General features: G+C 40.3%; 1 protein-coding gene across 7 annotated transcripts in view; it reads left to right on the forward strand.

Moving 5' to 3' along the window:
* The window catches only part of SCAPER (S-phase cyclin A associated protein in the ER), a 591234-nt gene that overhangs the window by 538917 nt on the left and 24763 nt on the right, over positions 1-27554 (forward strand). For 6 of the 7 annotated variants that reach the window (XM_032176146.2, XM_058428043.1, XM_058428044.1 and 3 more), the window contains 2 exons: positions 20015-20252; positions 25314-25463. In XM_032176146.2, coding sequence (XP_032032037.1) covers positions 20015-20252; positions 25314-25463 — 388 coding nt within the window. Of the gene's footprint in view, positions 1-20014; positions 20283-25313; positions 25464-27554 lie in introns of those variants that run through there. The other variant, XM_058428046.1, reaches the window with a different exon arrangement.

Raw genomic sequence — 27554 nt, forward strand, 5'->3', positions numbered from 1 at the left:
CAAACTCCTGACCTCAAGTGCCCCACCCACCTCGGCCTCCCAAAGTGCTGGGCGCGCCTGGCACATAACCTGTAACACATCCTTGATTGAGTTTTCTCCCTTCCCTATTTCTCTTCTCTACATCCTCACAAATAATCTATTTGCACCCATATTATTTTTTCAGGGTCTGCTTTTAGGGCAGCCCAAACCAAGAGATATGGACATACAAAACTTAGTGTCATGTTTAGTTTGATGTAGCTGTGCAATTGGGCAACTGTGGAGAGCAGCAGTAGATGAGGTATTAAATGAGCTCCATAAATGTTAGTTCTTGGGAGGTTTAAAGGGCTGCAAGAGCTAGACTAGAGCTGTCCAAGGCTGCTAAAGTTGCTTGAGAGTGAGGACGGGATCAAATTTCTGTTACAGAATGATCACTCCTAAGAAGCACAGAGATGACTGGAATGGCACAAGCCTAGAGGCAGAAGGATTAGAAAAGAAGCTCTTGCATAATCCAAGTGAGACATGTTGAGGGCCAGTAAAGTCAATGAAAATAGAGATGAGCAAATACATTACGAGGGAGTAGAACAAATGTAGGGGAGATGGCATAGGGTTTCATGATGTGGGGGGTGAAAGGAAGGGAAGCATCTAGAATGACTCCCAGGTTTCTGACTATAAAATTTTGAATTTATTAGGAAATATAAACAGTTTTTCATAGTGGAAATATGAGTTTGATCCTAGACATGCCTAAGGGTTATTATATATGATATAAGATTATCATATACATATACATATCATATACATATACATATATGTATAAACTTTGGTGTACTTGGATGATCTTCAGGCATGCCTAGGACCAAACTTATATTTCCAGTAAGAAAAACTGCTTATATTCTCAAACTTGGAGACTATCTTGTCTACCACTCAAAATTTTATATATATTGTATATTCATACATCTGATAAATTACATGTTTACACATCTGATACATTTTATTTAAATTTTTTATTATATAATTTATTTTATTATGTATATGAAATATAATTCCCTCTATGTACACATACAACTGGATTTTAAACAGTGATTTACTCTTGATGGTTTTTAAGAATTCTTAATCTGTTTTTCTCCATTATAATTTCCTTCTCTAACCTCAATTGCTTAGCAAACTTCTGTCAGTAGGACTTACTACAAAAACAGATTATTCTAGAAAGAAGGTCCAGGTGGTTTCCTGGCTTAATTTACCTAGGAAATTATTTGCAGTATCAGTGTAAGCTACTTCTCTGAAAGAGCTGAGAAAAATGACCCCTTATTGTTGTTCTTCCTCTCATCCTTCAGTCTCCCCACATTTCCTGAACACCACCAGACCACAGGAATACAGGGAGTTTTTTCTACCTCCTCAGATTTGTTTACTTCTGATATTTACAGATTGTTTTCTCCTGCTTATTTCTTCATGAAATTTATATTTCTAAACAATAAATGACAGCGACAAGCATTTTGTTGTATGCATTAAATAGAGTTTCTGCTGTAGGTCATAGCCGTGTCTAAGAGGAAAGGTAGTGTGATTTTTGCTTTATTGGAGTAATTCACATAATGTCTATTTTGGCTACCAGAAGGTAGCCAGAGCCAGAGTCAAGGAAGGCTTTGTCCTCATAGCCCTTTTGTGACAGGAATGAAAGAGGAAGAGGAGCTAGAGAGGGCTTCAAAAATTGCCTTTTGTGATGGCAGAGCCTGAGATAATTAAGGGGACTAATTGATATCTCCAGGCTTTGAGTAAACACTGCAGTCTGCTGGTGGCCCAGCCTTTGTGATGGTGATTACCACTAGTCTGCCTTTGCACTGCTCTCCTATTGTGCCCTTAATCTTCTAATTTTTACCTAGGTTTTCTTTTCTTTTCTTTTTTTCTTTTTTTTTTTTTTTTTTTTTTTTTTTGAGACGGAGTCTCTGTCGCCCAGGCTGGAGTGCAGTGGCACCATCTCGGCTCACTGTAACCTCTGCTTCCTGGGTTCAAGCTATTCTCCTGCCTCAGCCTCCCGAAAAACTGGAATTACAGGCGCTTGCCACCATGCCTGGCTAATTTTTGTATTTTTAGTAGAGATGAAGTTTCACTGTGTTGGCCAGGCTGGTCTCAAACTCCTGACCTCAGATGATCCACCCACCTCAGCCTCCCAAAGTGTTAGGATTACAGGCCTGAGCCACCTCACCCAGCCAAATTTTTACCTAGGTTTTCCGAAACACAATTTGGACGTCAGAATTTGTGCTGTTAGTGTTTGTTTCAACTTGGGATAGAAAAGCAATAGCTGATGACTTGTACCAGGCTTAGTTCTGAACAATGAACTTGCATTTTTTTAAGTAAAAATTGAAATTGTGATCCTCTGATGAAAGGATTGATTTTAAGTCAGAATTGCTCCAGAATTTTAATATTGTTAACAAATGATTCTTAATCACTTAAGCAAAATTCAACAGTCTGTAATAGGACTCTCAAAAATGCCTATTTCTGGCCAGGTGTGGTGGCTCAGGTAATCCCAGCACTCTGGGAGGCCGAAGCGGGCGGATCACCTGAGGTCAGAAGTTCGAGACCAGCCTGGCCAACATGGTGAAACCCCGTCTCTACTAAAAATACAAAAATTAGCTGAGAGTGGTGGCAGGCACTTGTAATCCCAGCTATTTGGGAGGCTGAGGCAGAAGAATTGCTTGAACCCAGGAGGCGGAGGTTGCAGTGAGCCGAGATGGCACCACTGCACTCCAGCCTGGGTGATAGTGTGAGACTCTGTCTCAAAAAAAAATGAAATGCCAATTTCTTTGGCCTTTACTGTTAACAGTTTTCTATTCTTGGCCCTACAAGTAAAGAGAAAACGATGGTTTTCAAATCTCAGGGCCAGAGCTCAATTGCTGTAATTGGTTGAGGCTCATTGGGTCCCCCTTAAGGTGGTGACTCCTTAGCAGAACTAATAGGATCAGCATAATAATGAGTGATTATAAATTGAAACCAACACGGGCTGTTAACTTAATCAGTAATCATTTACAGTATTCCTAACTGTGCTAGGCACTAAGGCAACAAAGCCAGGAAGCAGTGGACCCACAGTAAAAGAGTTTGCAATCCTTACAACTACACTGAAGAAAGGAACTTACAAAACTTGGATAATTCTGATTCGTTAGAAAAGACTTGTGAATTCAAGAATATTTGTATACAAAAACAAGTTTGATGTTATATATATTTGTGTTTTTCATTTTCACATCCATAGATGACAATAACAAACTGTGTTCTAGCCAAAGTTCTGGAAGCCTGTGTCATAAAAAGATAAGAATGATTTATGATTTAGTCCATTTATTATGTGGCTATAAATGAGTGCTTTTCAAGTGTTTAAGGGTGCTTGAAAACCATTTGTTCAAGCAAAGGTAAACGTTAACTCTGCCCGCCTGCCTATTCATTCATTGAACAAATATTTATGTAGCACTTGCTCTGTGCCAGGCCCTGTGCTAGGATTGGGAGAAAGCAGTAATGGCTCAGACATCAATATTGTCTAAGGACTCTGTAAGCTCGTAGGGGGGAAAAGATGCCTATACAGCTATCTACAGTACAAGACAGAGAGTGATCAAGAGGACAGAAGATAACAAAAGCACTTAACATGCTGCCTGGTACATAGTAAATGCTTCATAAATGTTGGCCACTGTTATCACCATTGTTATTGATGGAGTTCAGAGGAGGGAGAAATGACTGTTACTTGTCTGTGGGGATTAGCTGTTTTTTAGAGCAGCTAAAATTTAACATGGCCCTTGAAAGATGGAAAAGATTAGAACATGTAGAGTTGAGAAAAAGGTGGACCAAGAAAATAGCATAAGCAAAGACATAAAGGAGAAAAATACAAAGAATAGAGTACCTTAACTGAACTTTGAGATATATATGGTGGTATTTTAATGCTCCCAGATCCTTATGAGGCTCAAATGAGATCGTAAATATAAAAGCACTTTGTGAACTACATAAAATAATTTGCTGAGATGTGGTAATGGCAATAGTGTCATTAAAACCCTTTTACTAGAGGAAATGGATAAGTTTTGAGACACATGCAACCTGCCAAGATTGAACCATGAAGAAATCCAAAACCAAAACAGACAAATAGCAAGTGATGAGACTGAAGCTATAATAAAAGTCTCCCAATAAAGAAAGCCCAGGACCAGAGGGCTTCACTGATGAATTCTGCCAAACATTTAAAGAACAACTAATACTAATCCTACTCAAACTATTCCAAAAAAATAGAGGAGGAGGGAATGCTTCCAAACTCTTTCTACAAGGCCAGTATTTATTACTCTGATGTCAAAATCACAGAAACATCAAAAAAAGAAAACTAAAGACCAGTATCCCTGATGAATATTAATGCAGAAATCCTCAACAAAATACTAGCAAACAAAATTCAGCAAAAAAGATCATTCATTATGATCAAGTGGGACTTATCCCAGGAATGCCAGGATGGTTCATCATATGCAAATTAGTCAGTGTGATGCATCATTATCAACAGAATAAAGGACAAAAACTACATGATCATTTCAGGACATGCTAAAAAAGCATTTGATGAAATTCAACATCCCTTCATGATTAAAAAAAAAACTCAAAAAATTGGGTAGAGAAGAAACATACCTCAACAGAATAAAAGCCATGTATGACAGACCCACAGCTAGTATCATACTGAATGAGGAAAAATGGAAAGCCTTTCCTCTAAGATCTGGAATACAACAAGGATGCCCACTTTCACCACTGTTACTCAACATCATACTAGAAATCCTAGCTAGAGCAATCAGACAAAAGAAAGAAAAGACATCCGAATCAGAAAGGAAGAAGTCAAAGTATCCTTTTTTACAGATGGTATGATCTTATATTTGGAAAAACCTAAAGACTCCATCAAAAAGCTATTAGAACCGATAAACCAATTCAGTAAAGTTGCAGGATACAAAATCAACCTACAGAAGTCAGTAGCATTTCTGTATGCCAACAACAAATAATATTGAAAAGAAATCAAAAAAAGTAATCCCATTTACAAGAGCCACAAATAAAGTTAAATATGTAGAAATTAACTAAAGAAGTGAAAGATTTCTACAATGAAAACTATAAAACATTGATGAAAGAAATTAAAGAAGACATAATAAATAGAAAACTATTCCATGTTAATGGATTGGAAGCAGCAATATTGTTAAAAATGTCCATACTACCATAAGCAATCTTCAGAGTCAATGCAATCGCTATGAAAATATTGATGACATTCTTCACAGAAATAGAAAAAAAATCCTAAAATGTATATAGAATCACAAAAGACCCAGAATAGCCAAAGCTATCCTAAGGAAAAAGAACAAAACTGGAAGACTCACATTACTTGACTTTATAATACAAAGCTATAATAATCAAAACAGCATGGTACTGGCATAAAAACAGGCACATGGACCAATGGAACAGAATAGAGAACCCGGAAAAAAATTCATCTACAGTAAACTCATTTTCGACAAAGGTGCCAAGAGCATAAATTAGGGAAGAGTCTCTTCAATAAATGATGCTGGGAAAACTGGATATCCATATGCAGAAGAATGAAACTAGACCCCTGTCTCTTACCATATACAAAAATCGAAATGGATTAAAGACTTTAAGACCTCAAAACTATGAAACTACTGCAAGAAAACACTGGGGAAACTCTTAAGGACATTGGACTGGGCAAAAATTTCTTGAATGGTACCCTACAAGCACGGGCAACCAAAGCAAAAATGGATAAATGGATCACATCAAGTTAAGCTCCTGCACAGCAAAGGAAACAATCAATCAAGTGAAGAGACAATCCACAGAAGAGAGAAAATATTTGCAAAGCACCCATCTGACAAGGGATTAACAATGAGAATATATAAGAATTCAAACAACTCTATAGGAAAAACTCTAATAATCCGATTTTTAAATGGGCAAAAGATCTGAAGAGACATTTCTCAAAAGAAGACATACAAATGGCAAACAGGCATATGAAAAGGTGCTCAACATCATTGATCATCAGAGAAATGCAAATCAAAACTACAAAGAGATATCATCTCACTCCAGTTAAAAATGTCGTTTATCCAAAAGACATTCAATAACAAATGCTGGCAAGGATGTGGAGAAAAGGGAACCCTCATACACTGTTGGTAGGAATGTAAATTAATACAACCACTATGGAGAACAGTTTGGAGATTCCTCCAAAAACTAAAAATAGAGCTACCATACAATCCAGCAACCCCACTGCTGGGTATATACAAAAAGAAAGGAAATCAAAGAGATATCCACACTCCCATGTTTGTTGCAGCACTGTTCCCAATAGCCAAGATTTGAAAGCAGCCTAAGTGTCCATCAGGAGATGAACGGATATAGAAAATGTACTCATATACACAATGGAGTCCTATTCAGCCATAAAAAAGAATGAGATCCTCTCATTTGCAACAACATGGATGAAATTTGAAGTCATTGTGTTAAGTAAAATAAGCTAGGCACAGAGAGATAAACATCATGTGTTCTCACTTTTTTGTGGGATCTAAAAATCAAAACAAACTCATGGAGATGGAGAGCAGAAGGATGGGTGCCACAGGCTGGGAAGGGTAGTGAGTGGGAGAGAGCTGGGGATGGTTAATGGGTACAAAAAAATAAAAGAGTTAGAGTGAATAAGACTAAATATTTGATATCATAACAGGGTGACTATGGTCAGTAATAATTTAATTGTACATTTTAAAATAATGAATATAATTGGATAGTTTTTAACACAAAGGATAAATGCTTGAGGAGACAGATAACCCCATTTCCGTGATGTGATTATTACTCATTGCATGCCCGTATCAAAATATCTCAGGTATCCCATAAATATGTATACCTACTGTGTACCCACAAAAGTTTTAAAAATATAAAATGAATTTTTAAAGCCTTTGAGCGGGGAAGTGACCTGCTAAGAACCATATTTGGGAGCACTAGTCAGGTGTCGTGTGAAGAATGTATTAGAAGGTGGAAAGTGCAAGAGTCATTAACAGTTGTCCAGGTAAGACACGAAAGGAATGGAAAGAAGAATGTTTTGAAAAACCCTCCCATAGACACTGTTTTTATGTATGGTATCACCAGTCTCTCAGGCATCAAGCTCCAAACCTCGTCATCTCTAATCTCTCCTCATGATACCCCAGATCTAATCTACTGCCACATTCTGTTGATTGAAAGGAAACTTAAAGTCCCCTATCTGGTCTTCCAGTCAGGTTTGAATCTTTTCAGTAAGCCTCTCGGTCTCTGTTGAACACCTCCAGTGACAGGAAACTCATTACTTACTAAGGGGAGCTTGAGTTGTTGATGCTTAAACCATCTCTCCTTATACCAAGCTGAAATCTGTCTCCCTAGTGCTACCTATTAGTATAAGGTCTACTTGCTCCTTGGCAACATGCAGACTAATATGAACCTACTCTTCTTCCTGAACTCCCCTGGTCTCACTGTACCTCATATTTTCCTTCGTTTTTCTTCTTGTTACGGTTACAATGGCTGTGCAGAAAATTACCCTAAAATTTAGTGGCATAAAACAACCATCTATTAATCTCACAGATTCTGTGGGTCAGGAATTCTTTTAAGGTACGGAGAGGATGGGTTATCTTTGTTCCACAATGTCTGCGGCCTCAGAAGACATTGGTAGTTGGAATCATCTGAGTGCTTGTTCACACATCTGTGGTTGATGCTGGCTGTCAGCTGGGGGTCTTTCCATGTGGGGTCTCTGCATAGGCGTAATTGGCTTCCTCACAGCATAGTGGCTGTGTTCCAAGAACAAGCATCCTGGCAGTGAGAGAGCAGCTAGAAACCGTATCACCTTTTATGACTCAGCCTCAGAAATCACACAGCATCACTTGCACTGCGTTCTGTTCACCAAGGCAGTCGTGAAGTCCCATCTAGCTTCAAAAAAGGGAGAAATAGACTTTGCCTCTTCCTGGGGAGGATGAAGGTTCTAGAAGAGCATAGGGGACCAGAAATGTTGCTGTGGTTATACTTGAAAAATACAGCCTGCTACTTTCCACCCTCCTCTAAAGATAAATGAGTTCCCAGTCTCCTGTTCTCAGCTGCTTTCTATTCTCTCTGCAGTCTCTATTTGATACTGTCAGCCCATTCCTAAATATTTTGTTGTCATTAGCTACTGTCTTTGGACAAAAGGTTTGTTGGTATTGGGAGATGGGCAATGAAGTGAATGTAACAGGACTAGGCAAGTAGCACTAAAAGAAGTAACATTTGTTGAGCACCTTTGATATACCCTGAGCTGAGTGTTTCATGTGGGCTATCTCCCTACAAGCATTCAAGAATCCTGCTCACACTGTCAAAGAAGTTAAAACAGCCTCTAGACTAATAAGGAGGAGTGACTGTCCCTATCCTTCAGATCTGGAGAATGAGAAGAATACAGAAGCAGGAACTTCTGGGCTGTCTCTGTACTCACAATGGCAGTGCTAATAGAGGGACTTCCGAAAGATCCATCCCAGCTGACATAAAGCCCTAGCTGATTTGAAGGAACGGAAAGATGACAACTTCACTGGTACAGTTCACATGAGTGCTCCCTATGTGCTAGGCAGAAAGGGAACTGGCTGGGCCCCAGCCCATAGGGCCAAAGTTTAGGACAGTCTCCACTGACTTACCATTCTCACAGGGGACAAGGGATGATGGCCTCAACATGCAGGGTTTAGAGGAGCAGAATGTGTCCAGGATACATTTGCAGTCAGATTCTCACTGGCTCTAGGAGACTGAGGAGACAGGATCTCAAGAGGAAAACTATGTGTAATATTATGTTGAAGAGCACAGGTTGGGAAGTCAGAAAGATGTGGGCTCAGTTTCAGCTTTCTCAGTTCTGTGACCTGTGGCAGCATGCAGAAGAGTGATCACGGCTTATTGCAGCCTCAATCCTCCAGGCTCAATCTATCCTCCAACCTCAGCTTCCCAAGTAGCTGAGACTACAGGGATGCACTGCTGTGTTCCGCTAATTCTCTGATTTTTCTTTTTTCTTTTTTCTTTTTTTTTTTTTTTTTTTTTTTTTGTAGAGACGAGCTCTCCCTATGTTGCCCACGCTGGCGTCGAACTCCTGGGCTTAAGTGATCTTCCTGCATCAGCCTCCCAGAGTGTTGGGATTGCAGGCGTGAGCCACCATGCCTAGCCCTGGTTCTTTAGGTTTTCAAAGCCTGTTGCTCACATATAAAAATGAATGTGTTACTTCTTCCCTCACAGGGTTGGACGTGACAGGAGTAAATGGGGGCTAACATCTGTCACTCTTATTTCTTGTCTAAGATGCTATTTTTTACATATTCATGTATTCATTATAACCCATTTTGTTCCAAAAACTTGAGATAGCTTATAGAAGTATATATCTCTAACTTTTTTAATTAAAAATTAAAAGGAGATAGGCAGGAAAGGTAAATCAAGCCACAGCAAGTAAGGTTAAGGCCCAAACCATATTCATAACAAAGCCATGATAGACATTTCCTCCTGGAATTCCTACTGGCAATTTCTACCAGGAACTTATATTTAATATGTTAGATCCTGAGCTCATTGGCTTTCACCCAAAGTTGGCTGTCCCTCCTGACTACCTTATTCTGCTCATGATTCCAGTAATCTGAGTAGATTTTAAGACCCAAAGCCTTCATCATCTTTGACTTTTCTTTCCCAGAATCCAATCCAGTCCTATTTGATTCCATCAAAGAGATGTTTTCCTCTGAAATATGAGATGGAACATACTATTTATGCCACTTACTTGATATTTGTCAACGTGCAGTTCATTATTTCTCTTTCCTTGTATACATGGTTTGTGTCTAGAGTTAAAAGATTTACCTAGAGAAAGAAGCTAAATATCCTAGCAGCTCCCCGTCAGGCACATAGCACCTGAAACAAAACAAAATAAGAACTTGAGAAACAGCTGTTCATTGGCAGAGCTGGCAAATACCAGTGAACAATCATTGGCCTATGCCAGAATCCCATTTCCTGGGCCTATTCTATACTTAAGAAGAAGGACTGCCCACATCTCATGTTCTTCTTTCTCTGAGTTAGGAAATAGGCATCCAAGGCCTTCATTCCTTTGGCATGCCTTGCTAAAATCAGTTTTCCCTTTCTTCCTTCCATTTCTTTGGCAAATATTTACTCATACCTATTTACTATGTGCTATGTCCCAGACCTTGTCAAGGTACTGGGGATCGATTGGTGAACAAGACACCACTCTGATGAAATTTACAGTCTAATGGGGAAAAAACAATCAACCAATATACAAATAAGATTATTTTAGCTAGTGACATGAGAAAATAAAGCCTGGTAGTATAGCTGAATGTCTTGGTCAAGGGCTTCTGCAGACAAAGTGGTCAGGAAAGGCCTCTCTGGGGAGATGACAAGCTAAGACGGAGCCAGGCATGTAAAGACCCAAGCAAAGAGTATTCTAGTTGAGAAGAATGGCAAGACCTTGAGGTGGGATGTTCCAGAAACAGAGAAAGTGATATATTGGAATGTGAAGAGCCAGAAAGAAAGTGGTAGAAGATGAAGTCAATAAGTAAAGGCCAGGAGATGAGGACAGAAAGATGAGAAATCTGAATTCTGCTCTTAAGTGTAAGGGGAAACCACTGGAGGATTTTAAACAGGATAGTGGCTTAAAAAGTAAAAAGCATCTGTTTACTCTGTGAAGAATGGATTAGAGAGGCAAGAGTGGAAGCCAGAAAGATCATTTAGGAGGGTACTGGAATCTTAATGCAGCACCTGATATGACAGTTTTTTCCTCCCAGTTACTCCCCCAGCAGAAGCAATTACCTTTACTTGGCAACACAACATAGCCTCTGGCAGAGCTCCTTCAGCCCAACTTCCAAACTGTAAAGGGAGGCCCAAAGTAGCAACTAGCCAAACCAGTGTGTTAGCACAGGGTCCTTTGCTGTTTATAGTATGGGAAAACTGAAGCTAGAGAGGTCAAAAGTGTCCCATCTGAGAGGCAGTACTGGACAACAGCCCTAGCCTGCAGTTCCAAGATCTAGGAGGATATCTTGTTGTCAGTCACCCAGAGCTGCCTGCCTTCTCACCTCATAGGCTCCTCCCTGCCCCTTCATTCACCTTTCATTTTCCTAAGATTGTCCTGAGCCTGTCACCTCTTTACTCTTCCACTTTGTTGTGTCTCCATTCAGACCTTTGCCAGGGTCCAGAGTTTCTTCTTCTTAGTGGCCTTGTCCTTTACCTTCCATTCTTATTGGTGTCCTCTGGTCTTGCTCTTTCTTCAGCCTCTTCCAGGTTGTTGATCCCAAACAGCAAGACTGTCCATTCCGTTTTCATCATCTGTTACTTCTCATCTCAGGAAGGTTCCCTTCTCAAGAGTTCCTCTTTAGCCAGGCACAGTGGCTCACAGCTGCAATCCCAACACTTTAAGAGGTGAGATGGGAGGATCACTTGAGGCTAGGGGTTTGAGACCATCCTCGGCAACATAGCAAGACCTCATCTTACAAAAAATTAAAAACTTAACCAGGTGTAGTAGCACATGCCTGTAGTCCCAGCTACTTGGAAGGCTGAGATGGGAGGATTGCTTGAGCCTACGAGTTCAAGGTTATAGTGAGCTACAATTGTGCCACCACACTGCAGCCTGGGCAACGGAGCAAGACCCTGCCTCAAAAAAAAAAAAAAAAGATTCCTCTTTGAGTTCACCTAAAACTCATAATCAGGTAACTGGAAATTCTCCCAGGTATCTGAGCCTGTCCTACCTAATGTTTTCACTTTTTAATTTTCCCTATATTTTTAATGTTCTTTTTCTCATTTTTTTTTTTTTTTTTTTTTTGACACAGAGTCTCACCCTGTCGCCCAGGCTGGAGTGCAGTGGCGCATCTCCATTCACTGCAAGCTCCGCCTCCCAGGTTCACGCCATTCTCCTGCCTCAGCCTCCCATGTAGCTAGAACTACAGGCACCCGCCACCAAGCCCAGCTAATTTTTTGTATTTTTTTTTTTTTTTTAGTAAAGATGGGATTTCACTGTGTTAGCCAGGATGGTCTTGATAACCTGACCTCGTGATCTGCCCACCTCGGCCTCCCAAAGTGCTGGGATTACAGGCGTGAGCCACCGTGCCCAGCCTTTTTTTTTTTGAGACGAAGTCTCGCTTTGTTCCCCAGGCTACAGTGCAGTAACACAATCTCGGCTCACAGCAACCTCCACCTCCCGGGTTCAAAACATTCTCCTGCCTCAGCCTCCCTAGTAGCTGGGATTACAGGCACATGCCACCATGCCTGGCTAATTTTTGTATTTTTAGTAGAGACAGGGTTTCTCACCATGTTGGCCAGGCTGGTGTTGAACTCCTGACCTCAGGTGATCCGCCCACCTCAGCCTCCCAAAGTTCTGGGATTACAGGCATGAGCCACTACACCCAGCCTATTTTTGCTGTTCTCTAACCAAATGTCCTGACTGTCTTAGATTGCTTACACATACATACATTCCACCTTGACTTTTCTTTTACCCTCAGCTCTCCGTTAAGTCATCCCCATTTTCTTCAACAGAGCTCCAAATTAGATTTGCATTAAACAAGCTATTGTCCACACCTACTATATAAATAACATAAAAGGTTAGAGAGGGAGGGTGTGCTGTATGTGTGTGTGTGTGTGTGAGAGAGAGAGACTGACTGTAATTTTTTTTTTTTTTTTTTTTTTTTTTTTTTTTTTCTGAGATGGAGTCTCACTCTGTCGCCAGGCTAGAGTGTAGTGTCGTGATCTCAGCTCACTGCAACCTCCACCTCCTGAGTTCAAGCCATTCTCCTGCCTCAGCCTCCCGGGTAACTGGGATTACAGGCGTGTGCCACCACACCCAGCTAATTTTTTTGTATTTTTAGTAGAGACAGGGTTTCACCATGTTGGCCAGGATGGTCTCAATCTCCTGACCTCATGATCCGCCCACCTCAGCCTCCCAAAGTGCTGGGATCACAGACGTGAGCCACCACGCCCAGCCGACTGACTGTAATTTTCAAAGTAGATTTACATCTGTTGTAACATCCCAGAATTGAACAGAATCTTAGACATCATCCAGGCTCATGCCCAGCTGAGTCTTAAGTGCCCTCTGCTACTACAGTGGATGTGACCTTCCACCTCTTCCAGGATGAAGAAGAATGTCATACCACACCAAACAGCCCACTTCACTTTTAGGTGTTCTCATTATTAGAATTTTTTTTTTCAGAGATAGGATCTCACTATGTTACCCAGGCTGGAGTGCAGTGAGGCGATGATAGCTCACCCAGCCTTGAACTCCTAGGCTCCAGCGATGCTCCTGCCTCAGCCTCCCAAGCAGCGGGACTATAGGCATGTACCACCACACCTAGCCCTAGAAACTTTTCCATAGATTTATTTCATATATGCTTTCTAGTAACATGTCTCCCCTGGGGTCATAAATAAATACGTCTTCAGTTTGAAGATAGCCTTTGGGTCCTTCAGTTCTGAGCTAAACTTCCCGATTCCTTCAAATATTCCTTGGGTGACATTATTTCCAGACACTTTTACCACAGGGATCACTTTACTTGGGAACTTTGATACTTTGTGTCCTGAATTAGCGCTGCACCCAGTGCTGGACACAGTACTTCCAGAATAGTCATACAGTGCACTGGAGCAGAACTAAACCTTCCTTGTTGTGTTCGTTGTACTCCTGTTAGTCAAAATTCACTTATATTCTTTGGTGATCAAGCAGTGCTGTTTTCTCATTTGAACTGGCAGGCACCTAATTTGCTAAGTCTTTTTTCCCACTTATTGTTGACAAACCGTATGCCATTCCCTGTTACTTACCCTCTTCCCATCTTAAGCATGTGGAATTGGTTTTTATAATCTAAAAATAAGACTTAAGTCATTTGTATATATTTCCTCCTTTTAGTCCTCATGTTTATTTGTAGGTAACCTTTGTTATTGATTACTATCTCCTCCTTGAAGCTATCTTCGCTTTGCTTTTAGGGCACCATACTCTCCTGGTTTCCTTCTTACCCTACTGGTGACTATTTTTTAGTTTCCTTTGCTGGTTTCTTTTCATCTCTCCTGGTTCTAAACTTTGGGGTATCCCAAGGATCAATCCTCAGACTCTAGACTCACTAGAATAAGTTTCTAGTTTTAAATACCATCTCTGTGTTGATGGCTTCCAAATATCTCAAGCCCAGACTCCTCCTCTGAATTTGGGCTTGTATATTTATTCAGCCATTCAACACATATGTATTGAATAGCTACTGTATATGAGATACTGTTCTAAGCCCTGGGGATATATCTGTGAAACAAAAGAGACAAAAATCCCTATACTTGGGAAGCTTATTTCACACAACTTTCAATCCACTGTCTCCACTGTGATGTATAATAGGCATCTCACATTTAACCAATTCAAAACTGAATTCCTGGTTTTCCTCCTGAGACATGCTCTCTTCACTTTCTTCCCCATTTCTGTAAATGGCAACCACAGTCTTCCAGTTAGGCCAAAAAGCATTGAGCCATTTTTTACTCCTCTTTCTCACACCCACATCCAATTTATCAGGAAATCTGTTGGCTTGCCCATCTGAATATTTTCAGAATCCAACCACTTCCCACATCCATGGCTACCATCCTGATTCATATACCATTATCTCTCACTTAGATGATTAAAGCAGCCTCCTAGTTGGTCTTTCTGCTTCTGCCTTGGCTCTTCTAAAGAGTTTTCAACGCAGTAGCTGTAGTGCTCATTGTTCAAATGAAGTCGGAGTACATCACTTCTCTGCTCAAAACCTTACAATGGCTTCCCATGTCACTCAGTAAAAGTTTTATAATGGTTTCCAAGACTCTACCTGATGTTCTCTGCTCCCTCCCTGACCTCATCTCCTATTACTCTTCCACTTACTCAACCTGCTCTAGCCACACTGGCCTTCTTGCTGTTGCTTGAACATGTCATGCACACTCCTGGCTCCAAGCCTTGGGATCTTCTGCTCTTTTACCTGAAACACCCTTCCCCCAGGTGTCCACATGGCTTTCTTCCTCACTTTCTATAGAATTTTGCTTAAATAATGCCTTAGAAATGGCTTCCCCAACCACCCTATGTAAAGTAGTTTCACACACATTCCTACTTCTTCATTTCCTAGCTATGTCCCGTGCTCCTCTATCACACCATACATTACATATTATATATTTGTTCGTTTATATCTTCCGGCACTAGAATGTAAGCTTTATGAGAAAAAGGTCATAGATTTTACTGCTGAACTCCAGTTCCTAGAATAGGGCTTGCCACATAATTGGCCATCAGTGAATATTTGTTGAATGAATGAATCATGAATGACTAGGTTCTCTGGAGTAGGTATAATAAAGTTCCTACAACAGTATCTATATTTGAATCTCCAGAACCTGTGAATATTACCTTGCGTAGCTTAAGGGATCTTGCAGATATGATTAAGTTAAGGATCTTGAGATGGTGAGATTATCCTGGATAATTCAGGGGGGCCCAATGTAATCACAAGGGTCCTTATAAATAAAGATGGGAGGCAAGAAAGTCAGCGTTAGAAAGAGATTTGAAGATGCCCTGTTGCTGGCTCTGAAGCTGCAATAAGGGGCCATAAGCCAAGGAATTGAGGCATATTCTAGAAGGTGGAAAAGGCAAGGAAATGGATTCTCCCCTGGATCCTCCAAAAGGAACACAGCTCTTGTGACACCTTGATTTTAGCCTAGTGAGATCAGTTTTGAATTTCTACCCTTCAGAACTGTAAAATATTAAATTTTTTATTGTTTTGAGCCACTAACTTGTGGTAATTATTCCAGCAGCAATAGGAAACTGATACACCCACCTGCCACTATTAGACTGTAACGCCTCTAGAACAGAGGCTTGGTCTTAACCTTTCACATCACAGGTGCTCAGAGTTCCCAGAGCACAGGTACTTTGGCTTTTTAGACAGAATACCTGACAGAACATCATGCCTGTTTGTGCTCACCTTAAACCCTGATGAATGATGTTGTTACTGGATACCGTTGGCTTTCTCAGAATATCCCAGGACATCATATCCAAAAACTGGGATACTGCTGAGAAATAATTTACCTCTCCTTGAACAGTAAAGTTCTCATCCATCACGGGGGAAGACAATGACTTAGTCTCACCCACTCCAACACTGTGCACATCTTTGAGTGCAGGTCTATGGGTTTAAGGGCTAAAATGGGATGTTCTCACAAGATCCCTCAGGGATTCCAAAACAAAGCCAAACTCCAAGAAGCTAAGAGAACAATCTAGAAGACCACCTGCACTGAAGATCAGAGTGGATGTTACCAAGCTGGAAATCTGGGGACCATGGAAATGAGGGCAAACAAGCAGAAGAAAAGGGATTATAGAGTCTGGAACTGTCACAGCTGCTTTTTTAGGCCAACAAAGGCCCAGTGTATAAGTGGTTTATGAAGATGGAATGGATGGCACTTCATGCCCACACAAATCATGCTGTTTTTGCCCAGCTATACTCTCCTTTAAGGTAAAGTAGGGTTGTCAGGCATTGTGTAGTATTGATGAAAAACCAATTTTAGTTTTTCCTAATTGAATCTAGCTTTTGATAAACAGAAATGAATATCTCACTAAGATCTCTAGTCCTGGAGACCTAACAAAAACACCTTAAAATCTGGTAAAATTACAAATATCTCAGAATGTACTATACAAAATTGCAGATCTTATTTTTCACATCTTCTATGTATTTTTTAAAGAAAACTTCATTACCCCTGCCTGATATGAATAAGGCCTTTTACTTTTTTCTTATAAACATTTAAGCTTAAAGTGATTATAACTGACAGTTAAGACCAACAGAAGCCAGTGGCCTGTTCATGGACAAATTATCTGTACTTTAAGCTAAATCAAAAGTAAACATTCTCTATGGTCCCTTCAGGTCTACATTAGTCCTGTGGAAGCCAAATGGGACAGTCAAACCCTCCCCTTGCCCCCATATATTCTGTGGGCTGTCTTCAACGTGAATGGTCTTTTCCACGAAACACTATTTTATGCATTTTGAACCATTTCCACATCTAAGTTCTTAAATGCTTATTTAGCAGATTTTCCTCAATTACCGTTTTCATTTCATTAGGATAATATTTGCAAAAGACTGGGCTGTATTGTTTTATAATCCATCAGATTAGTGTTTTCCTAAATAATGGTACAGGAGAGGAGATGTTCTGATAACCTTCACTTTTTTTTTTTTTTAAGATTTTTTACATGTATTCTTTGGAAGAGGAAATAGCAGTGAATTCTTGTCACTTAATAAATGCTCAGAAAGACTAAGTATTATAAAATGTTTTAAATGACAAAGCTATATTCCTGAATATCTGTATTAGAATATGCTGATATCAGTTTAAAAGCAACACAAGAGTAAAAGGAAAGTCACCATTCTGAATCACAGAGCAGTAAAACTGTTGTCACCAGCAGTGATGTCAGTCATCCTCAAGGTTCTGAAAACCTATTAGAAATTAGCTTTAGGGAGAAATATCTTCTGACTTGTCACTGGTTCTAAAAGGCAATCAGTGTTAAACAAACACAGGCCCCTTTTTGGAACCTATATAATAAACTCAGACACATTAATCTCTACTCACGTCTCTAGTCAGGGTCTGACCCCTAACTCTTTTGGCTTTAATGGAAGGAAGTAAGGGCCAGCTGACATTAGCTAACAGAAGTTTGTGTAAAGGTTCAGATATACCTATAAGCAAATAAATATCATTTCTTAAACTTTTGTTTTTATTGAGTACTATGAGACAAAAATATCTCCCCTCGACAATACAAGATTGCATTATAGTCTCTGTATATCTTAACAGTATTTAATCACAAAATTTGAGTTAAAAGAAGACATCGAGAGAAAAGAGGAGGTCAGCCTCTGTTTGACCTGGATGTTTTGGTCCATGGACAAAGCACTGACCCTAAACAGTCAAAAGCCCTGGGTGATATCCCTGCTTTTGCCACTAAAAATTTGTATGACCTAAAACACTTCACCTTATTTCTGTAGGTCTCACTTGCTTCATGTGCACAATGAGAGGATGAATAACTTCTCTACCAACTATGAAAACCCAGTAAGAATGAGATAAGATGAAATATATGAATGTACTTGGCAGATCCTGCCATATAAATGAAATGACAGTATTTCATAAGAGAGCTTCTTTCTTGGGTAGAGAACAAGGTATATGAAGATGTCATATCATTTGGCTGTATTCTTAGAAATAGTGCACATTCAAGAAATGAATGTGTACCATGGTTATGAATAAAACTGCTTTGATGCAACTAGCAAAGTAAAATGAATAAAATGATCTCTTTGGAAAAACTAAGTTATGAATTGAGAAAACTAGACAAGATACTAGAAATTTGCCAGTCAGCACCTCTCAATTCTCATTTAATTAGTGACACCTCTTGAGTGCTTCTGGGAAAGATAATGAAGTAAGCATAGTTCTTCAAGGACTGCCTCCCATCCTGGGTTCCAGCTGAAAGGAATGACAAATGACAACGTATATATATGTGTATGTGTGTGTGTGTGTGTGTGTGTATATATATGTGTATATATGTATATATGTGTGTGTATATATATGTGTGTGTGTATATATATAAATACACACACATACCTATACACACACTAACCCAGATTTTTAACACTAACTCATAGTGTTAAAAAATAGGGAAAAGTATTATGCCATGCCAGAAACATAAAAGCACTCCTGCTCAGTATTGTGTAGATCGTGCCACATTAAAGGAAGACATTGAGTAGAAACTTGTAACTTGCCTCCCTGAGAAAAATCAGAGTGTCATGAAGAAAGAGCAATAAGATACCTGAGGTTTTGTGCAGTGGTTACAAGTGGCTATAGCAACTCCAAACCTTACATCTCAGATTCAAACCCAGTAGAGGAAAAAATGATGACTTCTTCCCAAGCGTCTCAGCAAAAGTATCTCCCTCTATCCCATTAGCTCTGATTGTGACATGTGGCATCCCTGAGTGATGCTCAACAGCCAGAGAAATGTGTGGCTTACCTTAGGCCTGGGCACCCTTGAGCCAGAGTAAATAGGGAGGGAGGTCTATGTGAAGCATATTGGCTATGAGTTAAGGAGAGGTGATTCCTTAGAAATCTTTGTACAGTTTCTGTTTAAAGGAGTGAATGCTTGGCAGCCATGTTTACTATAACTGCCTGCTCTTGGTCACTAGATGCTTCACATATACCTTAATTCAGAATTGCCTGGCTAGCTCAGTTGGTAGAGGCATGGGACTCTTAATCCCAGAGTCAGTGGGTTCAAGCCCTACATTGAGTGGTTCTACTTTTTTTTTTAACACCTGTGAAAGGAAGGGAAAAATTAAAAATAAATAAAAGAAAAAAATAAAAAATACCTTAGTTCAAGGATGCAGTAGATTTAGCATACCCCTGTTGCTTTACTATTGATTTTAGGAATTCATTTCCGACTGCCATTGTCTCTTCTTGCTCTTCTGTAACATTACCTGCCACCGTAGCTAAGCTGACTTCATCTGATTTGTGTAGACCTAATCCAGTACTTGCTTGTTCTTGGAACTGTGGCTTCTACAACCTGTCCTGCCTGTACTCCTCAATGTTGGAAAAGGGGCTTCAATAGCAGCTGAAGAATCTTCCTACCACAGTATACCAACACATTACTGGGTTTTTGAGGCCTCATGCTTTCCTAATAGCTGCCTCCCCTAAGAAGAGTGCCTTTATATATCCAGAAAGGAAGCTAGGAGTGTTTTTGGCCTCCTGAGTCCCAAAAGCTTTCACAGACTCTGTCCACTTTGCCCAGACCTAGGATACTAAACAAAGTGAGGCTACGTAGGCTATAAAGTGTGGGAAGGGTGGTTGGCAACCTCAGCACTGGCTGCAGAGTGCTCAGTTGACACTGCTGCAGCAGCCTGGTCTTCCAGGAGAAGAAAAAGCCACAGTGCAGTTGGTGGGGAGGGCTGCGTTTATTCCTTGAAGTTTCTTGTTACCATATTATACAACTCAGATGGTTTGTTTTTAACCGTCTGCTTGTCTTGTTTCATTTAACCTATACAAATTGCTAACATCCTTTAAGTAGTTTTTCTCAAAGAATTGAACGTTTCTTTGTCAGGTCATACAGCATATTTGACAATAATCGCCAGGATCCCACAGGGCTGACAGCTGCTCTTCAGGCAACCGACCTGGCTGGAGTTCTTCATATGCTCTACTGCGTCCTCTTCCATGGCACCATCTTGGACCCCAGCACTGCCAGTCCCAAGGAGAATTACACTCAAAATACCATCCAAGTGGCCATTCAGAGTTTACGTTTCTTCAACAGCTTTGCAGCTCTTCATCTGCCTGCTTTTCAGGTACCAAGTATTGGTTTATATCAATGTTAACCAATCAAGAGTTAATATTTTAGTGTAGACAGGATGTCAGATTCTTCTCCTGAATTGGGGCATAAGGAATAAACTACAATAAATGGAATTATAATATATATTATAATTTATTAAACTACTATTTTCTGGGAACTGTATTAGATGCTCTATAACATCTAGCATTCTCATTTACTCTCATAGCTACCATGCAAAGTATTATTATACCCATTTTACAGATAGAGAAGCTGACAGTTAAGTAATTTGCCCAAGGTTACATGTTTGTGAACCAGGACTAGTAACTATGACTCCCCCACCCCAAAGCCTGTGTTCATCCTTTGCCATGCTGCTATTTATAAATCTTTTGTCTGGAATTCTTTAGATCAGGACATTATCATCTCATCAACTTTTAAATATTAAGGAAAGTAATGGTTTCTTATGTAAATAGAACCAAAATTAGATAAATTGATTGATATGACTTTCTACGGATGGTTTAGCTGATTTTGTTTCCAATGTAAAGTGTATAACTAGCTTTACAGGGATTTGCATCTTTAGCTATTAAGTTTTTATAGCTAAAGAAAGAAGAATTGCTTTATGCTCTAACACCAGACTGTCAGCCTGGAAACAGATTTTTTTTTCATGTAGGAAATTTAATTTTCAAAAACACTGAACCTTTGGAACAGAGCAAGCCCCAAGGAATAGACTTTCTCTTTCAGTTTATTAACTGTCAAGTGATTTCATTAAAAAAGGAACAAACTTGGCAGATGATGAACCCATAATTTAGATGAATTGCTTTGCTCAGAGGGAAAAAGGTTACAGAGATACAAATGTATGAAAATAGTGGACTTTGCCATTCCGAGATGGGAGGAATAGTTCTATATTGTAGCTGATGACAAATGTGCAGTTCTTTAATTTATGTCTTCCTGTCATTTTGTTCAAAAAAGGAAATTTGTGACTAAGTTGTATCATTGGATCTAGTATCTTTCAACTTTGTAGAATTAGTTTATCTGTCACAAGAACAGAAATCCCTTCCTTTGGGTTAATGCTTTTCTGTCTCCAGAGCAGTTGAACTAGCCTTAGGTGGTGACTGACTGCACAATACCTAGAGTTCTGGGAGGTTACAGCCACACATAAATGAGAGATATCTGCTCCAAAAAATGTCAGTGGTTCTTGCCTCAGGGTTGAACATAACATCTGTGTTTTATGAAGACCTAAGCCCACCGTATTCTCTCTGGAAACAGTTTGGAAATCAGGGAACCTTAACTTTACATGCTGAGGATATGGAGTCCACCAGTCTACCCATCAGCTGGGTCGAAAGGGAGTGATTTCTTTTGTTAACAGATTATGGAATAGCAAATATCTAAAAACTGTCTCTCAGCTTCCTGTTCACGGGTCTTCTTGATCAACATTTATACTGCTACAGGGGACTCCATATCATAAACAAGCATCTAGGATAAGTCAGCTGTTCGGTCAGTCACTCTGTCACGGAGCCCTAGGTCCCTGCTCCCTGCCCCTCTCCTCCTGTGAACTTGTGGCCTGTGCAGGCTCACTCACAAAGGAGCACCACTGAACTTCACCAGACCTGCTCCCTAGCGGCCTTTAAGCCTAAAGGGCTTAATATTGGGGGATAATGTCAAGTGATTTCATTAAAAAAGGAAAAAGGAAAAGAAAAAATCAAAAAGAAAAATCAAAAGCCTATTTCTGGAATCCTTTGTGCCCAACTAAGATAAAAAACATTTCTCCTTTCCAGATCCTTGCTATATCCAACTTGAAACATCCCCTACTTGAGCCACTTTTGCTGAAAACAGCAGGAATAAAACCAGAGTGGTTCAAGCGGGTTCAACTATTCTCAAAATCAGTGTCTCTAGGGATAAAAAGAAATGAAATAACAAAATAAATAAAAAATAAATATAAAACAATTATTCTCAAAATCAAATGCCCTGGCTCTCATTTGGAATGCCCTTTCTTGACTGGTTCTCACAATTCTCCAGTACCTTTTCTTCCTTCTTCTCATGCAACTCTATATTTCCTTCTCAGTTCTTTCCTTCCTGTTTTTTCTTCTTTTTTGTTTCTCTCCTGTCTCTCCTCTCTTCTTTTATCAGTCTTGCCTTTACTCTTTCTTATTCTTTTCCTAGCTGTAGTTTCCAGGTACCCTTTATCCTTCATGTTTCTTTCTGACTCTTCATCAGCATGTGAGGGGACCTAAATGCCCAGAATTTCTAGCATCGGGGCCTTTAATATACCAATGACAATGTATTTTTTCTTAATTACTTTTATGCATTGAAAAACAAACAGATGAACTTATTGGGGGAAACAATTATTTCTGATCACAGATTCTAGGAGTTCAGAATTCAGATGGGGCTTATCACAGTGGAAATGGTTTGTCTCTGCTCCGTGATATCATGGCTACAGCCAGGAGCTAAAGTCATCTGGAGGCTCTTTACTGTCATGTTTGATGCCTGGGATGACTCAAAGACAAGATTCACCTAGGACTGGTGGCCAGAGCATCTACTACTGCTTCTCCATGTGACTTGGACTTTTTAAAACACTATGGTGTCTCGATTCTGAATGGGAGCGTCCTAAGAGGAAGCTTCCAGAAAGCAAGTGTTCCAGAGAAACCAACAGAAGCTACAGGACTTTTTATGACTTAGCCTCAGAAGTCATATACTTACCTATCAACCATACTTTATTGGTTGAATCAGTCATAAGCCTTCCATATTCAAGGGAAGGGAAACAGGCTTCACCAGCTAAAGCAACATGTCTGTCTACATAGACACCATTGATGTAGATGGACGTGATCAAGAATATAATGCTTAAGTAAATTAAATACATAGTATTTGTACTGTATAGTAATGGATGAGTTTTCCAGAAAAGTACTATTTTTGTGATAGTTATGGTCAGAGAAACTCATGTTCTAGTTCATCAAAACAACTTACATGTCAAAAGTGAGATTTTAGGAACTATATATATAAATAACAGGAAAAGAGATTTTAAGTGGAAAGAAGGAAGGTGTACATCTCAGCATGATCTGACCTCAGAAAAATCTGAGAGACAATTTTTGAATTGCCTGGGAGGCTCAAAGGAATTGAAGAAAAAACTGAAGTGAGATAAATTGTCTGACCTGCTGAAGAGTTAGACAAGATGATATAAGACATGTTGATGGTTTGGGTTCCAATGCATCACAAGAATACAGAGCTGTTACAGGGAGGCATCCTCATTAGACCCCTGAATCTGGAGTCAGAATGACATGACTTTGAGCCATCACGTTACCTCTTCAAATTGTATGACCTTAGACAAGTCATTTGAACACTTAAGACTCCATTTCCTCATCTGTAAAATAGAGATTAAGAACACCTATCTCACAAGACTATGTGAGGATTAAATATGATTGCATAAAAGTGCTGTGCTCGCTAGCACATAGTAGGCCCCCAGAAAATGTGAACTGACTCAGTTTCTGAAAAGAAGAATTTACCTAAACAGACATGCTGAGTCAGAAGGTTGGAAACTGAATGCAGCATTCCCAGTGCTCCTTCACCCTTCTTCAAAGCCACAAACCTGTGTGCTTATTTTGTGTGAGAACCCATCATGTAATAGTACAAAAGGTTATCCATCAGAGTATTTTCCTAGCTGGTTCCATTTCATTGTATACCAATAAGGCTATCAAAATATTTTTCCCTCTTCAGCAAAGAGTCTGATTTCACTCTGAATTCATATTGGCACGGGTGACCTTGAGACTGGAGATATTGTATATTGCATTCAGTTTGACAGTTTTTACAATCGAAGGTGGTCTCAGGAAACAAATCAATGTACTGACTTGGCAATTAATTCTGGCTAAAAAGGAAATATAGTTTACTTGAAAAATTGGTTTAATTTTTATATTCAAACTTATATGCCCCTTGACCTGCTCTTATCAGTGAAGGTTAAACAGAGGGCATTAGGTCACAGCATGCTGGACGTGACTAATTAAATAAAGGCTGAGCTGAGAAGGTGTCACTACTTGATTTAAAGGAGCAAAGCCCTTCTGAAGTCTCTTTGGGGCTTGAAAAACATTTTTTTGTTTTGGGGCTGTGAAACAGACAAAAGGCACTCTTAAAATTTAGCAGTAATTTTGTTTCAGGAATGCTCACTAAAATGGCTCTGTTTTACCCACTGCTAAGTAAAGTGAATTCATTGAAACTTCCAAGCTGCTATGTATCCAACCTGGTTCAAGCCCACTAAGACCTCAAATCAAGAGATGAGTTTAAAACGCTGCCTTTTCCCACAGGCCAGTAGTGGTGCTTCATTCCAGTGTGGGCTGCAAGTATATTCTGTGGGCTTCGCCTCTCCCCTTTGCCCTCCTGTCGCTCTGTCTGTTTGACATGTTTATTAAATAGAAGCTGCAGGCTGCACAGACAGACTCAGACTCTCTTCTTGAGTTGCCCACCGCCGACAGCCCTTTGCCTGTCTGGAGAAAGGATCCCAGAAGTCCCATAGCTGAGGGGTTTCATGGTTTTAGGGAGAATTTTTTGTTTGTTTTTTTACATTCTTTTGGGAGCCTTTGGTTTATAGAGCTACTTATTTGAATAACAACTAGTTGTTATTTATATTTTTTGTTTAAACGTAAATATTAGAAATATATGTTTAACTCTGTGTACAAGAAAATATTTTCTCCTTCAGAAAAAAAAAGTGTTGGAATTTAGCTATGTGGTAGATTTACAGGTGAATTTTAGGTTTTTTATGCTTTTCCAGATTTTCTACAGTAAGAATATTTGTATATGAGAAAAATTAAGTTATTAAAAATAGAATAAATAACTGTGCTTTAGGTAGATAATGTCTTGATCCATGTGGTACAGGCATTTGGTCTACTACTGTCCCTTTTCAGGTTAAACATTGCATTTATTATGGTCATTTATTAGAACAAGAACCCCTAAACTAAAGTGTTAAGCATAGTACTGTAGAAATGTCATGTTTTTCCAGCACCATGGCAGAAAGTGCACAGGGCCAGTCTTGCTTTGTGATTTGCAGCCCTGGCTCTCCCTGGGCTGAGGGCTTCTAACTGCTCCTTGTCTTTGTCAGTCTGTTGTAGGGGCAGAGGGCTTGTCCCTTGCATTCCGGCACATGGCCAGCTCCCTGCTGGGCCACTGCAGCCAAGTCTCCTGTGAAAGCCTCCTTCATGAGGTCATCGTCTGTGTGGGCTACTTCACTGTCAACCACCCAGATAACCAGGTAAGAGGCCCTGGAAAGTTCCTTAGAATGCTCCCCCGGTGCTGAGAGTGTGAGGTATTAGAATGAGAAAAGGCAGGCTAGTGGGCTGGAACCCAAATGTCCTCTGTAAAGCCCTTTAACCAGACCCCAGGAATATGCCTCTAGCTCCTTCTCTTCAAATAGATTTTTTTTTCTTTTGGAGACAGAGGCTCGCTCTATCACCCAGGCTGGAATGCAGTGGTACAATCTCGGCTCACTGCAACCTCCGCCTCCCAGGTTCAAGTGATTCTCATACCTCAGCCTCCCAAGTAGCTGGGATTACAGGCGCCTACCACCACACCTGGCTAATTTTTTGTATTTTTAGTAGAGATGGGGTTTTGCCACGTTGGCCAGGCTGGTCTTGAACTCCTGACCTCAGGTGATCCACCTGCTCTTGGCCTTCCAAAGTGCTGAGATTACAGGCATGAGCCACCACACCTGGCCCTCTTCAAATAGATTTGATAAGAATTAGATTAGCACTAGGGCCTCCTCTTACAGCTATAAAAATAAAATATTTTTAATAAAATATTCTTAAGCCACAGAGAAGCATGTACTCTCTTACCATGTAGATTCTTTACTATCTACTTCCTTACCACATGGAGTCTGCTGCTCTAGCTATCAGGGTTTTTGTTTTGATAAGGTAGTTTACATCTTCCAAGTTGGGTCACTTTTCATGTAGTATTAGAGTCTGGTGCTCTATGAAACTGCTCTTGGCTCCTGGCTTCTGCCTAGGTGCTTAGAGTCTTCCTTTGTGTTGGTGAGAGGCTGAGAGGGTAGGACTCTCCCGCTTAGGTCACTCAGAGTAGTTTTGCTTTAAACTGCTTTAATTATTTGGTTTCTGAGCAAGATTTCATAGATTTAAAAGAAAAAAAGATTTCATAGATTTCATTTGTAAATAGGTTTCTGCTTTTTTTTTTTAGACAAGTTCTTGCTCTGTCATTCAGGCTGGAGTACAGTGGCATGATCATGGCTCACTGCAGCCTTGACCCCCAGGGCTCAAGCGATCCTCCCATCTCAGCCTCCTGAGTAGCTGGGTCCACCGGCGGGTACCATCACACCCAGCTAATTTTTGTAGAGACGGGGCTTTACCACGTTGCCTAGGCTGGTCTTGAACTCCTGGGCTCAAGCAATCCTCCCGCCTTGGCCTCCCAAAGTGCTGTGATTACAGGTGTGAGCCACCACACCTGGCCTGCTTTCTGCTTTTTTAAGATGTTGGAAAATGTTATCGATTTTTCACTAATAATAAAGTACCTTATTTCTCTTTATCTTTGAAACCAGGATTATGGCATAACTAGCATATCAAATAGTAATTCCTGACAACCTTATTTATCTAAAGCCCCCTACTTGGCCGGGCACAGTGGCTCACACCTATAATCCCTGCACTTTGGGAAGCCGAGGCAGGTGGATCACCTGAGGTAGGGAGTTCGAGACCACATACTCACCAACATGGAGAAACCCCATCTCTACTAAAAATACAAAATTAACCGGGCATGGTGGCGTGTGCCTGTAATCCCAGCTACTCAGGAGGCTGAGGCAGGAGAATCACTTGAACCCAGGAGGCAGAGGTTGTGATGAGCCAAGATCGCGCCATTGCACTCCAGCCTGGGAAACGAGCGAAACTCCCTCAAAAAAAAAAAAAAGCCTACTCAGCCAACCTTAACTGTATAGATTGTTGCTAAGAAAAAAAAAAGCCTCTGAACAACCCCTTAACTCTTACTCTAAACTTTCATTTTTTTTCGAGACAGAGTCTTGCTCTGTCACCCAGGCTAGAGTGCAGTGGCGTGATCTCGGCTCGCTGCAACCTCTGCCTCTCGGTTCAAGTGATTCTCCTGTCTCAGCCTCCTGAGTATCTGGGATTACAGGCACCCACCACCATACCCAGCTAATTTTTGTATTTTTAGTAGAGACAGGGTTTCACTATCTTGGCCAGGCTGGTCTCAAACTCCTGACCTCGTGATCCACCCACCTTGGCCTCCCAAAGTACTGGGATTACAGGTGTGAGCCACCGCGCCTAGCCTTACTCTAAACTTTCTAATTTTTATTGTAGGCAAATCTCTAACAAGTGTGTTTGCA

This window comes from Hylobates moloch, unplaced genomic scaffold (genome assembly GCF_009828535.3).
Source record: "Hylobates moloch isolate HMO894 unplaced genomic scaffold, HMol_V3 SCAFFOLD_14, whole genome shotgun sequence".
In the NCBI taxonomy this organism is placed as follows: domain Eukaryota; kingdom Metazoa; phylum Chordata; class Mammalia; order Primates; family Hylobatidae; genus Hylobates; species Hylobates moloch.